The sequence below is a fragment of the Sander lucioperca genome, chromosome 12, assembly GCF_008315115.2.
Source record: "Sander lucioperca isolate FBNREF2018 chromosome 12, SLUC_FBN_1.2, whole genome shotgun sequence".
Classification (NCBI taxonomy): Eukaryota; Metazoa; Chordata; class Actinopteri; order Perciformes; family Percidae; genus Sander; species Sander lucioperca.
The window spans coordinates 22982902-23001303 of record NC_050184.1 but is presented as its reverse complement, the minus strand read 5'-3'; the positions used below and the strand labels follow the sequence as shown (position 1 = coordinate 23001303).

The 18402-nt window shown below is 42.1% G+C and overlaps 1 protein-coding gene across 2 annotated transcripts in view; it reads right to left on the bottom strand.

Annotated features, from left to right (window-relative positions):
• Positions 1 to 12597: 12597 nt before the first annotated feature.
• The window catches only part of hm13 (histocompatibility (minor) 13), a 24375-nt gene continuing 18570 nt past the window's right edge, over positions 12598 to 18402 (bottom strand). For both annotated transcript variants that reach the window (XM_036008354.1, XM_031293151.2), the window contains 2 exons: positions 17637 to 17722; positions 12598 to 13141 (listed from right to left, as the gene is read on the bottom strand). In XM_036008354.1, the coding sequence (XP_035864247.1) occupies positions 13075 to 13141; positions 17637 to 17722 (153 nt within the window). In that variant the 3' untranslated portion in view covers positions 12598 to 13074. The remainder of the gene's footprint in view (positions 13142 to 17636; positions 17723 to 18402) is intronic.

Sequence of the window (18402 nt, the reverse complement as noted above, 5' to 3'; positions counted from 1 at the left end):
TTTTAGTTAAAGAGTAAGATCCTTTTAGTTTAACATGAAACAGCCCCGAAATCACCATCACCAAACTACACCAGACTCCATGTAAATAATCAGGACTTTTAGCGTGTATAGAGCCAGCATATCTCCACATGTAAATGGGTGAATTAAGGGTTTATTTGAACCAAACCAGAGTGGTGATTGTTGGAACAGTGGAACGATGAACCAAGACGGCTTTTGATAGTTTTATTTACTTTCTGTCCACTTTGAATGAAGTGTGTTTTACGATGACAAAAGTCCTGATTATTTACATGGAGTCTGGTGTAGTTTGGTGATGGTGATTTCGGGGCTGTTTCATGTTAAACTAAAAGGATCTTACTCTTTAAAAATACTGACGTCATCCTTTAATCAATTAGTCGCATCTATTTTGATAATCAATTCATCCTTTTAGTCATTTTCAAGCAGAAATGTTAAATAGTCACAGCTTCCAGCTTTGTAAACATGAAGATTTGATGCTTTTCTTTGTTATATTACATATATTATTTATAATATTGTTATATATGGTCATAAACTAAATATCTTTGGGCTGTCGTCGATTTACCTCGTGTTGTCCTTCCGGGTCTAAACAGAAAATCACTTGTTGACGTTTTTTTCAAACATTTTAATTTGTCTTGTGCAGAGCGTTGTGTAGAACCACACATGTTCAATTTGGGGTTTTCACACTTTTGTCATTTTTTAAAATCATTTTTGACATTTTCATCGCCTTTTTCGACATTTTTGACCCTTGTTTCAACATTTGTTGCTTTCTTTGGTCATTTTTTTTTCAACATTTTTGACGTTTGTTTTAAACATTTTAATTATGGAAGCAAACATGTTCAATTAGGTTTTTAAGAAACCCAAATTTCTGATATAAAAAAAAAACTTTGAAAACGAGTCAAAGTTGACCCGAGGACAACAGGAGGAATAAAAACTAGACTTTTGTATTTATCTGATTTATCGGCTGTGGGGAAATATAACCGAAATGTTTTCTGAGATTTTATAGATTGAATATATATAGTGTATAGTGTTATAGTGTTATAGTGTTATAGTGTTATAGTGCAGGGGTTCTCAATAGGTGAGGCGCGCCTCCCCTGGGGGGCGCCAAAGAGCCACAGGGGAGGCGCGACACGTGAAGAAAAAATAACTATGCAGCTCTATTGATATCTGTAATTGTGCGTGCGTGTATTAGTTTTAAAGTGCATCGTTTCCTTGTCCCAAGTCAACAGAAGTCAGCATTAAGGGAGGAGACAGGACCCAGCAAAAAAATATGAGGAAAGGAAATATGATCCTGAGTTAAAGTTAGGTTTCACCTGGTCGGGGTCCGAGGCTGCACCTCTGCTGCGGTGTGACAGAGACCGGGAGAAATGTCCATCACGCGTTACGGTTGTCTGTGGAGAGCGAGTTCCCCCAGATCTCCACTAAGGCTATGAAAGTCCTAATCCCCTTCACCTCCACCTACTTGTGTGAGTGATGGTTTGGCTGCAGGTGGAGGACGACTTGCGTTTATTTCTCTCCGCAGTGCAGCCCCGCATCGAACGCCTCTGCGCATCAAAAGCGCGGCCTCATTGTTTCCACTGACAGACGCGGCATCAGCTGATTTTGCCGGGGCTTCAGCCCCGAATGTATTTTGAAAAGTTGACTGACAAATATGAAACCGGACGTCGCTTAGTGTCCACTCTCGCTGTAAAAAGCTGTGCAGGTTCAGGTTTATAAAGGACGCGCTCTGCTGTCGACATGCTGCGGTAGATGTGTCCCGTTTGTGCTCCGTGTATTTCTGCCGTAGTTTTGGTTTTCCACCTCCGATGTAGAGCAGCGTACAGCCACTTCCCTAAACTTTGTCTCATTCAGAGACCAGAGACCAAAACGGGGCTCTGAGTCTGTCAGGAGGTCTGAGATCTACCGTATCAGCAGAGATATCACGTAATGCACAGCAGGCTATGGTGCAGGTGGATTATTTTCTGAAATATAGTGACTGTATTCTTGTAATAGCCTATTATAACTTTATTTTTCTCAAAATATCACAACTCCTCCAAATCTCAGAGAGCACAGATGGGATGAGATATATTTGAATGTGAATGTGCACAAAGTTTTGGACATGAGCAGAAATCTTGCTCAAACATCTGAAATATTACAGTCCAGGAGTTTATTAATACATTAAAATGAATAATGTATCATTGGGGTAAATAATTGTCATATGCACATTTAAGGAGGTTACTTCCCCAACAAAAGAAGCAAAAGAGGAGGGAGGAGTAAATGATGCTAGGCTACATGTGTGCTGACTCAGATATAATTAGAAAAGTTGATCTACAGGAGAATAAATAGATAAAGCAATACAGAAAGCCTGAGAGCCTTACTGCTAAATATTCCATTATGTTTTTAGATTTTGATTGTAATCTGTTTCCCTTTACATAAAGATATTTCCAGCATATTGATTCAGAAAAAGGTAGAAATAGGTGCATAAACATTCACCAGAATGCAGGAAATGAAGTGTTTAATGCTCAAAATGTTCAGGGGGTTGACCCCCCCCCCATCATAACACATGTTAAGCATGTTTTGTTGACTTGTGGATGTCTGATGTTCAGTGATTTTAAAAGTAGCCTCAATTAGGCCTGCATGAAGTTAGAAATGATTTGCTGTTGCAAAGAATCGTTTATGAATGCACTTTTTAAAAAGTTGTGGAAATAAAATGTCTTCAAATACAATATTAAAAAATATTTACATTTTATCAGTTGTTATTGAAACTTATCATTGTCTGGGACACACAAAAGATGGCATGTACTGCAGAGGCATGTGTGGGTTAGGGCAGGCGGACGGGATTTTGGGGAAGGGGGGGGCTCGGCTGTCCTTAACTACTCTAAGGGGAGGCTCACATTCACCCAATTTGAAAACCCCTGTTATAGTGTTGTGTGGATTCTTTAAAATCTATTTAATGAGACAAATTGTCTTTCTTCATTTGAGAGTAACATTATAAAGACATTATATGATCATTATCGTCACATTATTAGACCTCCTGCACACTGGCTGCGTGGCGTGGGCGTGGCGGCTGCGTGGCGTGGCGGCTGCGTGGCGTGGGCGTGTCCGTTTATATTTGGGCTCCCATGGTAACAGGTTAGAGCGTGCACACTGCCTGCGTGACGCGCACGTCTCAGGTGCTGCTCGAAATCGCGTGCGTGCTAGAAATAGAACCGACGCCTATTTTTCACGTCACACGCCAGCGTGTTGGAAGCGTTTCCAGACAATATAGAATATGAAAAGATGTTTATATGTCATTTAGACACAAATACATTTAATAAATGACATGTTGATGTTTGAAAGTCTCGAGGTTTTGATATAAATGTAATTTAAAAAAAAATTTATAATAAATAATTATTGATTTTCAAATATTGCACCTGTCAATCCAGAAGGAAATATTCTGGAGCCTATTTAGCCGTCAATCCTGCTGACGTTGTCTTTGCTGTAATCAGATCAGAATATATTTATGTTTATGTTGATGAGAAACATCCATGTGTCCAGACCAGGCTAGCAGCAGCAGCGCCGCGTCAGACACCTTTCTGGTGGAAAGACGTAGAAAACGCCACGCTCACACTCACGCCACGCTCACGCCACGCTCACGCCACGCAGCCAGTGTGTAGGAGGACTTAGGCGTGCAAACTTTAAACAATTCTCCTAAATTTCTTGACTTTTTTCAATGTGACTGTAAGATCTTCCAGCAGAAATACTAAATATTCTCCGGTTCCAACTTCTCAAATATATTCAGATTTTGGTCATAAACGTAAATATCTTTTGGTTTTAGAAATAACAATGTTATTATGAGAAATACAACACTTGCGAGAGTTTGTTTTTGATACAAATTGTTTATCATGAAATAAAATAATACACAACATTCATTCATTCCTTCATTCAACCTTTATTTATCCTCGAGAGATCGGTGATCTACGGTGGCCGAGACGATTCAACACAAATACAAACTCCCTCTCTCCGTCTCTCCCTCCCTCTCTCTCTCCCTCTCTCCCATCTCTCTCTCTCTCTGTCTCTCTCCATCTCTCTCGCTCCATCTCTCTCCTTCTCCCTCTCCCTCTCTCTCCATCGCCCTCTCTCTCTCCCTTCCTCTCTCCGTCTCTCCCTCCATCTCTCTCTCCCTCTCTCTCCCTCCATCTCTCTCCCTCTGTCTCTCTCTCCCTCTCTCCCTGTCTCTCTCCGTCTCTCTCTCCCTCTCTCCCATCTCTCTCTCTCTCTCTCTCTCCCTTTCTCTCTCCCTCTCCCTCCCCCTCTCCCCCTCTCTCTCTCTCGCTCTCTCTCTCCCTCTCTCTCTCTCTCTCCCTCTCTCCCTCTCTTGCTCCCTCCCTCTCTCTGTCTCTCCCTCTTTATTAATCTCCTAAAACTCCTCCATATATAGTGTGATAGTTGTATTACTCTTCTTAGTGTCTATACGTCTGAGAAATTTAATATAATCTTTAAAAGTGCTGCTGTGCTTCTGCAGCTGGATGTGTGGAGGCAGACACACGTCACTTCCTCCCTGCAGAGATCGTCTATTTTTGTGAAGATGTGTCAAACTTCAGATAAACAAAAACCCTTGAGGGGTTCAGCCACCTGGTCCTCCCACTACCGGTGGACCCTAAAGGCCGTTACACACCGACCAGACGGCCGACCGTCGGCAGTAAAGCCAGTGTGGCTGATCAGTCTCCCCGAGTTGGTCCAAAAAGTTCCCCAGAACACCGAAGAGACCAGACGTAATACGTCTCCATAACAGCAGGCGGCGCTAATCTGGATTGTCACCCAAAAAATTAAAGCTGGCAACTGATTGGACGAACGCGTCACGTGGGTCTGGCTTCTCCAGAAATTCAAAGACAGACTGTCATGGGCATTGACATATATAGAATGGACCAGCAGGTCCCGTGTCTCTGGACGGAGACCAGTGAAGTCTCTTTCCCGGTGATGTCTGAGCGTTACTGAGCAGCCTCCAACTGAGCTTGAAGACGTAGATGTGACGTGAGCAACCTGTCTGAAAGTTGGAAGTCTTCTGGTAGCTGTGCCAAGAGAAATCTCAATCATTCCCAATCTAGCAGAGACGGAGAGCGTAGGTATATGTAAGGAGATAACATAGACACAGGCTAATTATTGATCACTAAAATGATAGTTAACATTAGTAATTAAACTTAAACAGCTAATGGAAGTCCAAACTGCCTGAGAGCTTCTCCTGTACTATACGGTAATTCCTCTACTATGAGACAGTAAGTCTCGTGGTTATGACCCAATCGTTAGCCTATTTTTATAAAAACGTCTGCTACGGAGCCATAACGTGAGGTACAAGGTAATGGAGCCTTTTATACATTGTCGTGTTTCTTTAGAAATAAACAATGGACAAATAGAGTCTTTAAACTCTTCAGATGTAAAGTTATTCTCTGTCAAAGTGACGTCAAAATGAATGGCAGTCAATGGGATGCTAACGGGAGGTGATGGCTTGGTAGCATCAAAATGGCGCCATAGGAGGTTCGCGGTCCGAGGAGAAGCTGACCCCCTTGGGTTCTGGGCAGCTTTAAATGGCGGACGCAGTAAAAAATGTTGGGTGGGCACAAGCGACTAGTGCAAATACATGTTCTTTAGTACTGTAAGATATAATTTGCACTGTTTTTATTTTATCATCTAAAGCTTTAAATCATAGTAATTATTCATTACTTTATATACAAAAGCCAGACATTTATTTTTGGGACTAATAAACTGATAGCTGGTGCCACGGAGGGAAACTGCCCATACACAAGTATCCCCGCTATATTTAGAATATTTTCAAGGCTTTACCTTGCTGTCAGACAGCCCTTTACGATGGGGAACTGAAGCCGTTTTGACAAAAGCATTCATTCAAAAGCAGTCATTTGACAGCGCAGAACACAAGTTGCTGCTCTACCGCTGCCTAGATCGGATAGTTTGTGTCATAGTGTGACTTTCTTTAGTGTTAAGCAAAAGAAATGTGTGTGTCTGTGCTAGCTGCTAGTGAAGGCTAGCGTTTCCTGTGCTGCGCTCCATAGCAACTGCCTTGGTATATGCAGGCAGTCAGCCCTGTAGCCTATTCTATTGTGAAAATTATTTTATTTTTTTTCATTTTAATTGGAATTTGCCTATAACTGTCATATTGCCATAGGATGACGCTTTGCGTCAGGCCAAACAATCCCCCTTAGCTGTGATATAACCACAACATAACAGCCTGTCCTGAGCTATTTAATTATTATCTAATCTTTCATTGAATCTTACATAGTATTTTGCTCAATGTTGCATGTTAGAATTTTATTTACCATCTGATACCTTCACCTGTCACCACCACATCTCTTTTGACACATTACAGTCTAACTGAATGTGCATGCAGTCTGGCCAAAGTTACGCTTGGGGAAAACAAAGGCATTGGGCTGAGATGGTGCATGGCTGTTCAAGCCTTTGCTATTGTCAGTTATACTGACAATAAAGTTAGTGCGTGGGGTAATGGGAGAGTAATGGGATCGGTGGGGTACTGGTGTTTGGGCAACTGGGCTGCGAGGCAGCGGCTTAGGAGGTACTGGATTTGAGGAGCAGTCCTGTGAAACACCATGGAGCTTGCCATTATTGACCGCTGCTCTGCTCTGTGTATGACAGAGAGGGCAAAGCCTGGCGAAAGAAACCGTAAAACTGAAAAAAATCTCGAACTACATTTACAGTATAGAAACTTGCAGCTAGCTGACAGCAGTTACCTGTCTCTGTCAGCTAATGAACATTAACAACTAAGTTACTGGGGCAACTTGCAAGTAATGTCATTGCCGGCATTAATCAATCTATCACAAATAAATCTCACTGAGAGAGAAAGAGAAAGCAAAGCACAGAGAGAGAACCACTAAAACTGTGACTTCCACCACTATGCTATCCTCATCGGAGTCATCAACAAGCTTGCTAATACCAAACAAGTACAGGCAGGAACTGGGCCGGTTCCATTGTGCTTAAACTAGTAGGAGGTTGGAAATATTCAAGTTCTGATTGTCTGGAACGCAGCCTTAGTCAATGTTATAATCTGAACATTGATTACTTGAACCAGTAGTAAAGGAAAGTAACTTAGTTGAAATACAGTAGTCACATTAAAACTGGCTGGCACTAAATACCGTCTATCCTGTGTGGTTGCTAAATCATACTGTGTATTTGACGTGTGAAATAGTGGATCATTCTTTCGACCCAAACCCCATCCAGATGTGCGTCTTCTGTCTTTTGTTCTGTACTGTCTGTTTGTATAGGCTAGCATAGCCCTTCTAACTGCAGCCTCAGTTTGTATAGGCTAACAGAGCACTGCTAACTGCAACCTGAGTTTGTATAGGCTAACAGAGCACTGCTAACTGCAGCCTGAGTTTGTATAGGTTAACAGAGCACTGCTAACTGTAGCCTCAACTTATATAGGCTAACAGAGCACAGCTAACTGTAGCCTCAACTTATATAGGCTAACAGAGCACAGCTAACTGTAGCCTCAACTTATATAGGCTAACAGAACACTGCTAACTGTAGCCTCAACTTATATAGGCTAACAGAACACTGCTAACTGTAGCCTCAACTTATATAGGCTAACAGAGCACAGCTAACTGTAGCCTCAACTTATATAGGCTAACAGAGCACTGCTAACTGCAACCTGAGTTTGTATAGGCTAACTTAGCAGCCTCAATAATTGTTTTTTCAGTCAGTTCAATCTGTCAGTATTGGTACATTATGTTATAAATAAAGGTATTATATCTGTTGAATTTAAAAATGTCTAAAAGCAACATATTGTAATTTTTTTACCTTAAAATAACAACTTTAGAATAATTGTGATGTTACTCTGACTTGTAAAAGGAAAACTGGGCCTTTGTCATTTCCACAGTGGGCCCGATCACCTTTTCTCACATTATGTAGCTTTGGTGAGCAGGTACGAACTGCCAGGAGAAGTCTGCAACTGGATTGACTGATTTTAGTGAAAGTGGTTTTCCCTCGGCTGCTCTGCCTCGACTCTGTGATTTACGGAGTTTCCTAATGTACAGAAAGCTTTACTCGTTGCTAAAGTAACCCTAAGGCTGAATCTCAATTCTCTATTTACCCTACCCCTTAGCCCTTAGCCCTTGGTTAGCGCGCTCCCGTGAGAGTAAGGGCTGTCCCAATACTCATATTGGTCGAGGGGTAGGGCTAGGGGGAAGGGCTATATACACCTTGACGCCAAGTAAGAACGCGAGCATACTTGAACAGCAAGGGCTATCCTGATTCATTGCGCAACAGGAAACCTGGCTGCCAGGTTGACCAGAGAGACCCATAAATGAAAGTATTTTCGGATTAAAGAATTGATTTAAAAATTACGACAGTCTTGTTTTGTGCTCTACACAGTCCTGTACATATATATTTGCAACCATGTTGTTAATTGAAAACTTTTTAAAAATCGCTAGCTTGCTATGCTAACGCTAAAGTTAACGTTAGCTACATTGCTTATTTGCACAACAGTCCCGCATTTCTCTGCCTTGAATGGACTCCATGCATGTCTACAGCGTTAACTAAACTCCATTAGCAGCGAATTTCGTTTGATATCAGTGTACAACACTACCGTCCTGTATCACACAGGGACGCCGGAGGAAACCCAGCAGCTGATCCACTTTCTGAAAACGAGCAGAAGTTTCTGCAATTATGTTGTAGCCATTCATTATTGTATTGGTACTGTATTATTGTAAACTTGTGTAATTCATTCCTGTTCATGCACCTGTACATTGTTGTTGGTTATGATACAGGACACTAATGAAAGAAATGGGGTATGAGGGGAAAGGTTACTGGTCAACAGGCATCAGACTGGTCTGGAGGGAAAGGTTACTGGTCAACAGGCATCAGACTGGTCTGGAGGGAAAGGTTACTGGTCAACAGACATCAGACTGGTCTGGAGGGAAAGGTTACTGGTCAACAGACATCAGACTGGTCTGGAATATCAGAATAGCTGTATTTTTTTTGTTTGTTTGTGGTCTTGTGTGTCTTTTTTGAGTTTTATACATTTGAGTGCCTTATATGTGTGTGACATCTAAGTTATGGTTCTAATAGTTGATAATGGTTCTGTAATATAACATATTTTTATATAATGTTCTTGCCTGTAATGTTTACTTTCTTGGGCAATAAAGACAACTTTTTGTTAACACAAAGTGTTTCTGAACATCAATGACATTCACAACAGTGATAACTGAAACAGATATACAACACACCATGCAGTGTGTATACAAGTATGTATTGCAAACAGACCTAAGTATGTATGATGATGTAACCAAGTGGCGTCCCATTTCATAGGGGTATGTTTTCACCCCTACCCCTCGTTTTTCTAGGGCCAAGGGCTAAGGCCAAGGGCTAGGGGTAGGGTAAATAGAGAATTGAGATTCAGCCTAAACTCTAGCTGCTGTCAGCTAGTTAGCTCAGTTAGCCATTCTGCCAGGACTCTGAGCTTGAAGCACTGGGGTAATGTTGGTGTTTACCCCATTACCCATTAGCAGAGGAGTTTTAGACTGCTGGAAGGAGGTTAAGGACGGGGCATGGGGGGGAAATAAATGCTGGTGGAGAGCAGCGCCCGTGTCATGCCAGAACCAGGGCCGCGCGAGCGGGTAACAGAACTGGGTTAAGAAGCCTCTACATACATCATGCCAGAGACTAGGAGATCGAAGAGAAGACACAGAGAAAAAGGAGAGTGACCAAGCAAGGGTAAATCCCAAACTGGCTTTTTGTCGTTGGCGAGAGCTTCTCGAAATAAAAGTCTGCTGACAGACTGGGCATCTTGCTGTTGGACTAGTAAGAATTATATGCTGGCTTGCTATGTTTGTGTTGTTCACTTGCTTGAGGTTTGGATTGAAATATTGGCTTGAGATATTTAACATGACATAGTGTATTTTGATGTTTACACAATATCTCATATAATAATATTTATTTTATTTGCTAAGTACATGTACACCATTCAAGGAATATAAGCTTGGCATTTAACTCATTCTAACTACTTAGGAGCAGTGGGCAGCCATAGCCTGCAGTCCCACCTTAACCTGCCATTAGACTCTGGGGCTAAGAGGTTTTGTAGTCCTACCTCCCACCTAACACTATAAATAAACATATCCACATTCGTCTATACAGCGCAAAATGTATTTATTTCTTTTGGTTGATCCAACTGTGACTGATCCCCTCTTTGAGATGACCAAATCACTTAGTTTGCTTTACCATAAAAACAAAAAAGTCAGTCTAATCAATAACAAAGAATATTTAATTATAAAAGCAAATGAAATTTGCACCAATTTATGGTGGAAATGTCTATGTATGTAAAGGAAAACAGGTCATAATTCAAAATAGTATGTAACAAACTGAACTCATTTTTAAATGTGCATGTGGCACCTGTTGACCTCAATTATACATAGAATATAAACCCCTGGACTTTACTGGTGTCCAAGTATCTAATGTGTTAAAATGGTTTTAATTTCTGCTCTCCTATGAATTTCCTGGTAGTGTATCAATTATTGAAAAATTTAAAAACTCTAATAGAATAAAAAAATAAATTCTATATATACCGTATCCCTATAATTTACAAATGATTGTTTCTTTAGTTATTAATTGATATGCTTATAGTTGTTTTTTGTCTAATTCAAGCCAACAAAAATGTTATCATCCGTTTCTTTCAAAGAATAAAACCACTTTGAAAGGAAGTTTAATCATTAAATAATGATTTAATGATTTAATGGGTCCCCCCCTTGTAGATTTGGGAAAACTAATTGCACTGGTGATCCCACCAGTGCAATTTCACACACAGCAATACCATCTCTGACCACTAGGTGCACACACAAAGTTGTGAAAATGAACTCCATGGGGACCTATTTTTTTTTTTTAAGAAAATTGCACCAGACACATCAGCAGCCTGTTTTCTATTGATTGCAATGCTTGTGCCTGTGGGGACCATGATTTGGTCCCCACGGGAAAAACTGGTCCCCATGAGGTGAGTCATATTTCAGGTCATGTACCCCACCAGGACACACACACACACACACACACACACACACACACACACACACACACACGAATGTGAAGCCACTCAGCGAGTCCGGCCTGAACACAAGAGGGATTTATTTCCTGCCAGCAGTCACAGGTACAGTCAGCATTCAGACAATCAAAGACTTCTGACTGGACTCGTCATCTTCAAAGTCTGCCCTTTAACAAGATAACCAATAAAACACAAGTAAAAACCAAACAGGAAACGCAGAAGGCAGAAGGCAGGGTGGATGGCAGGAAGTGACTTCAAATCTCAGCTAATGAATCAATCATTTTAATACGTTCACCGAGGAAACGTGCGTTTGTTTCAACCCAAACCACCATCTTTTCCCTAAACTTTACGAGTCGTTTCGGTGCCTAAACTTAACCGTCATCGCCGTAGCCGTGTTCCCTCGAGCGTTAGCCAATGGATGAGCAGCGGCGACCCGGGCGCCAAAAAATAACAGGAAATAAAGAAATAAAGAGACGTTACGACGTGAACGTACATACGGGCGTCCTGGGGGTCATCTGAACGAACAGGAAAAAGACGACAGAATTGGGTCAGACCCGGTCGGTGTAACGCTCATCAGTTCAATTTTCTAAGCACAGACAGACATTTGGAAAAACTGAAAAATGGGTTCAAATGTCAAATGTTTCAGTTTTTTCCACCTTGACAAGTTAAAAAAATTGGATCTTCAAACTGTTTTTCCAATTGTCTGTTTTTATTCAGAGGATCAGAAATTGAGAAAATTACAAAATTGCGTCTGAGCTCCAATTATTCAATACTGCGATGATATTCTCTTCCTCTACTTTGTGTAATATGCAGGTCATTAACTGCAGATGGACCAAAAAAAACTAAAAACTGAGAGACTTTGGGGTCAGAGGTGCAACTGATGGTTTTGAGTGAGTGAGTGGGACGAGGGAGAGAATACCATTACAGTATTGAATAACTGGAGCTCAGACGCAATTTTGTAATTTTCTTAATTTCTGATCCTCTGAATAAAAACAGAAAATTGGAAAAACAGTTTAAAGATCCAATTTTTTAATTTGTCAAGGTGGAAAAAAATTAAAAATTGGAAACCATTTTTCTGTTTTTCCAAATGTCCGTTTGTGCTTAGAAAATTGAACTGATAAGCGTTACACCGACCAGACCTGACTGGTAGTTTTCCTCTTGAATAAATGGTGATGCCACAGCGAGAGCAGTGGGGGGGGGGGGGGTTAGGGCTGCACGGTGTAATATAATATATAATATAATATAATATAATATAATATAATACACATTGTGAAAGGCTGCGACATATCGAGATAGACACTCAGATCATATCAGTAGAAAATTACAGTTTAAAAAGATCCCGTCGTTCTTTTTTAGTGCTGCGTTTTATATTCAATGTTCAATAAAATAATGTTAGAAAAGATTTCCTTTCGTTGGTTTTAAATTCAACAAGCAGTCTTTTGTATTTTAACAGAATACTGAAAGCAGCAGAAAGTCAGAACTGAGTACTCTAATACCGGTTTATTTATCGCAAGAAACATCGTTATGGCGTATCTCGTATTTCTCTCGTATCGTGCAGCCCTACGTGGGACCGACGGCTGTTTAAACCAAAACGCTCCTTCATCACAGCGAGGGACGTTTAATTCCCCGTTTCCCGCTCTTTCTGCTCCGGCGAACTGCAAATAAACGAGAAGTTTAGATGTGAAGCTGTTTTTTAAGACGAAAAACTAAACGGCGGCCGGACTAAGTTGAGCTGAGATGAAAGCGTGTAATGTTCTGGTTCCTTCCGGTCACGCCGAAACGTTAGGATCTGTTTTCAGATGTCCCGGACAAAACGGGCAGACAGCGCTGGACTGTAACGTAGGCGAGACGGCGGGAGGATCGGCGTCTGTGCGTGAGAGCAGCTGAGCGACGGAGACGGGAATCACAGCAGCGAGTCCCAAAACAAAAACGGCACGTTCCCACGGTTACCAGAGACGAAGAACAACGTAGGCTACACTGGGAGCGGGGAGCTTCGGTGAAATGTGGCGGCAGCAGGCTGGATTGGGGGGGGGGGGGGGCAGTGGATGCTATTGGTCCTTCTTCTTCTCTGAGTCCTCTTTACCGTCGGCGACCTCTGGAGGAGTCTCCTCGTACCTGCAGAGGAAGAGGAATGAATGAATGAATGAATGAATGAATGGGCTTATTTCCAACGACGTGGAACTACAATACAAAGACACAAAGTATTTCACTTGCACAAGAATAAGGGAATAGATAAATACTCTGGTCTGAAAAGGAGGAGGAAGAAGTCCGTACCTTTGTGCTTTAATTACAAAAATGACCTTTATCAAACATTCAGGGTCCTATTTTAACGATCTGAGGTCACGGCGTGAAGCGCCTGGTGCAGGTGCGTTTAGGGCGTGTCCAAATCTACTTTTGATAGTTTGACGGCAGTAAAAAGGGTCCGTGTGCCGGGTGCATGGTTCTAAAGGGTTGTACTTAGTGTCTTCATTAATCAGAGGGGTGTTTTGGGCGTAACATGGAATCAACCAATCAGAGATCATCTCCCATTCCCTTTAAAAGCCAGGTGCGTTTGGACCTTGGAGCATTGCTGTTATGGAGGATTTGCACCGTAATATTTTTATTAGTAATCTTCTGCATGTGTGTGTGCTGCTGTGCGTCCCTGTGTGTGTAACAAGCATAGTGTGCACGTGCTGTGCACGAGCCTAGGAGCATTTTACTAATGCTCTGTTAAAATAACAATGAAATGCTGCGTTATTGACTTTAGACCAGGTTTTTGTTGGTCAATGGTGCCATCACTTCCTGCTGCATCAAGATAGCAATACTCCCAGAATGCACCTGAACACACCTCCCTGTAAGACCAGCACGCCCAGAATGCACCTGAACACACCTCCCTGTAAGACCAGCACGCCCAGAATGCACCTGAACACACCTCCCTGTAAGACCAGCATGCGTTTGTATTGTCTTTGAGTTTCTGTGGTCTGTTTGTGTCTCTTTTTCACATCATTTTGGACCGTTATTATTTCCATATCTGTGTCTAAAACGTTGGTAAAGCTAGAGCGGCTCATAACATCACTTTATTGACTTCTGCACGATTATTTTCATCAGTTGCTCTTCTTGACTAGCCGAGGACTGAACATAAACGGAAGACATGAACACAGAAACATTCAGCTCAGACTCTTAAGTCATGAAGCTTCCTGCAGTCGATGCAGCGGACGCATTCTCCGAAACCTCGCCCACCACGCGGCACACGTTCAGTCTCTAAACGGTGTGCAAAAACCTAAACAAAGGATCATCAGAATCAGGATTTATTCTCAAGTAAGTACCACAGTATACAAGTATTTTTAGATATTTGATCTTATGAAAATGTTAGTGCTGTCAAACGATAAAATTTTTTAATCGTGATTAATATAGGGCTGCTCCCTCTTAGTCGATTAGTCGACTAATCGGTCGTTTTGGTCTTAGTCAACTAAGATTTCTTTAGTCGATTAGTCATGTTTTATGCTTTTTTCATGCTGAATGACTTATTTCCAAGAAATGTACGAGCACATCTCTGGTAAACACAAGAATTAAAGTGGTGCTTTTTCATGACTCTTTGCTGAGAAACTCAGATTTACAGATCTGTCGATTAAATCAACTAATCGATTAGTCGATACAATTGAATGAGTGTTAGTCGACTAAGAATTTCTTCAATCGAGCACAGCCCTAGATTAATCACATTAATGTCATAGTTAACTCGCAATTAATCGCACATTTTTATCTGTTCCAAATGTCCCTTGATATCTTTTTGTCCCATTATTTTTTCTCATTTTAAGGCTCTTATCAACATGGAAAAGTGGATCGGCTTGCTTTGTGCAAACGTTTTTTTTTATTGAAAACAACATTGGCATATACTGTAGTGTTCAATTTCACACCAACGTTCTCACTTGGAGCAAATAATCTCTCACACAATATAACGGCTTTGACGAGGGGGCGGAGAATTCGCATCAGCTGTGTACTTGGTCATCAGCTGTGTGCTTGGTCATCAGCTGTGTGCTTGGTCATCAGCTGTGTGCTTGGCCATCAGCTGTGTGCTTGGCCATCAGCTGTGTACTTGGCCATCAGCTGTGTGCTTGGCCATCAGCTGTGTGCTTGGCCATCAAGTGGTATTTCAGACTGGACGTGCTGTGATGATAGCTCAGTTCACAACGACCAAACACACAGATCACTTTGGTCTTGTCAATGGAACCATTTGGCAACTTTTTAAAAGTAAACTTTCCATTCAGAATCTTATTGGCGTCCATTTTGGCGTCTCGTGCTCGCCATCCACTCAAAACCTAACGTTAGCCTACTACTCTTTGGCCGGCTCGCGAGCCCAAACCAGTGTGTGCGGCGTGCCTGTTGTTTAGTTTCCGGTCTAGCTAGATCCGGTGTGGTGTTGTAGTTTTTCTAACGTTACTAGTTGTTACAACAGCATGTGAAAAAAACTACAAAGTTTGCTAGGCCAAAAAGAACGTTAATCTCGCGATAAAAAATGTACGCTGTTAAAATGGGTTTGCGTTAACGGCGTTAATAATACGTTTAACTGACAGCACTAGAAAATGTATTCCGTCTCTGTCATTATTTATGTATTAAGTGTTGTATTGTGCTGTCATTTTATTGGCCCATGAGTCTGTAAATAAAGTCTTATACAAGGAATCTGCCTTCTCATAAATGAGCAGTGAATGCAGCTAACATCTTTCATTGTGGATGAATGGATGAATGGATGAGTTGTCTGGTCTGAAAAATGTGGATCAGTGTTTCCCAAAGCCCAATACTTGACTTAAAATATACCTCTAATCTTCTCAGATACTCTGCAGTGATTACATCGTGTCATAATCCTGTAAAATCCTCTTCTATGTCTGTGATATTTAAGGTGCTCTGTGATACTTCTAGGATAACATTAATATAGAATTATTAGTTTTTATTCTTTAATTTCTAAAGATATCAACACTTTATTTTACTTCCTTCCTGTGTTGCTTTAAAAAAGACAAAAATGTCTAAAAAGCGACACTGGTTGACGACTTCATCTGTTAATCTGTTTAAAATCGTTATTATTTTAAAAAGCCCAAAGTGACGGAGTCATGGTTGTCGTTTGTGACAGACAGACAGACAGACAGACGGACGGAGGGTTGGACAGACAGACAGACAGAGTCAGACAGAGAGACAGACAGAGAGTCAGAGAGACAGAGAGACAGACGGAGGGTTGGACAGACAGACAGCCAGTCAGACAGACAGTCCGACAGAAGTCAGACAGACAGGCGGACAGACGGATGGAGGGAAACAGGCGCATTACCTGCCCCGGTGAGACAGGAAGTAGTGTGTGTGTGGGTGTGTGTGGGTGGTGGGGGGGTAAAGAGAGAGAGGGGCGGGGCCTCTACATGGAGGTGGGCTGTAAGCGCCGGCGGCGGGGGGAGGAGCCTGTCGCCATAGAGACAGCGTCCATGGAGCTGGCCAGGCTGGCGGGCGAACCGCTGACGGTCGGGAAGGAAGTGAGCCTGGGAGAGCCAGGGAGAAACTCCTGAGACGACTCGTAGCTAACCACGGCCGGGAGGGAGGGGGTACAGGAAGAACACGGGGAGAGAAGGATGGGGAAGGAAGGATGAAATAAGAAAAAGAAAGGTGATAGACGTGAAAAGGAAAAGAGGGGGAAGGGGGGAGAGAGAGAGAGAGAGAGAAAGAGAGAATGTGTAAGTTTGTATCTTAAACTCTAAAAGTTAAAAGCTAGAGTGTTGTTGCTAAAATATTTAAGAAACGAGAGAGAGGGAGGATAAAGGAGGGGACGGGAGGAGGGAAGATGGATCAGAAGAGGAGAGGAGGAGGAAGAGGAGGAGGAGAGGAGGAGGAGAGGAGGAAGAGGAGGAGGACGAGGAGAGGAGGAAGAGAGGAGGAAGAGGACGAGGAGAGGAGGAAGAGGAGGAAGAGGAGGATAAAGAGGAGGAAGAGGAGGATGAAGAGGAGGAAGAGGAGGAGGAGGAGGATGAAGAGGAGGAGAGGAGGAGGAGGAAGAGGAGGAGGAGAGGAGGAGGGCAAGTGATGGAGTGAAGGAGGTGTCGGGAAGCTACAGGATGAAGCCGAAGAGGTGAGGAGCTGTCAATCAAAGACGGGAAGAGGATGAAGAGACAGACCGACAGACAGACAGTCAGTCAGACGGACAGAGAGTCAGACAGAGAGTCAGACAGTCAGACAGACAGAGAGAGAGAGAGAGAGAGAGTCAGGCAGAGAGACAGACAGACAGACAGACATCACAAGCTTCCAAAAATGTAATGATGCAACACCTTTAGGGCTCCCACTACTGATTATTTTCATCAATGATTAATGTGTGGATTATTTCCTCGATGAATGATTAGTTGTTTGGTCTCTAAAATGTCAATGAATCGAGATTAATTTAATAGTTGAAAACTAATTGAATTATTAACCTTTGCAGCTCTAATTTACTGACTGATTAAAATCTGATTTAATCCATCAACCCTAACTGAATGAGTGAGTCTAAAACCTGGAGACTAAACTCCAAAACCATCACATGACGTCCAGGACGTGGTTGTCGGTTTGTACCAGTAACTTGGGTCCGGTTTTAGGTAAGAATCTGGAGCAGGTGTGTGCGGTTACTCACCTGAACATCTCTGTGAGCTCTCCTTTGATGAGCGCTACGATGACGGGGAAGCCCACACAGGCCGGGACCAGGTAGAGCAGAGCAGGCTGCAGACAGACAGACAGACAGACAGACAGACAGACAGAGACAGAGAGACAGACAGACAGAGAGAGAGAGAGAGAGACAGACAGACAGACAGACACAGAGAGACAGAGAGAGAGAGAGAGACAGAGAGACAGACAGACAGACAGACACATACAGACAGAGAGAGAGAGAGACAGACAGACAGACAGACATTATTGGAGAACTTGGCTATATTTCAACCATGCACTTGCAATATAACATTTTCACGTTTCACATTCAGGTCCACTAAAAGTTCTGTTGTTGCTGCTGACAGCAGGGTGGAAAATTAACTTTTTTGCCCACCAGCCACTGTGGCTGGTGGATGCCCAATTTTACCAGCCACTTATATTTTTTATCAGCCACTTTTTCAAGAATTCAAATTTATAAAAAGTGCACTAGCATATTTTGAATTGCTACAATACATTATTTTTTATTATTAATACATATTTTATTAATATAGGCAAATAAAAAGTGATGTGAAAAAAAGCCTGCGAGACCATGGTAAAATTGTGTTTGGTCATATTCTACAGTAATTGCAGGCCTACATGTTTAATGAACAAAAACAATATTGACTCATCTCTCAGTAACATAGCATTTAACAGTCTCTCCAGGATTTCGCGGCCTTTTTTTTGAGATTGTTGCGGCCCAAAATGCCTTATTCTGT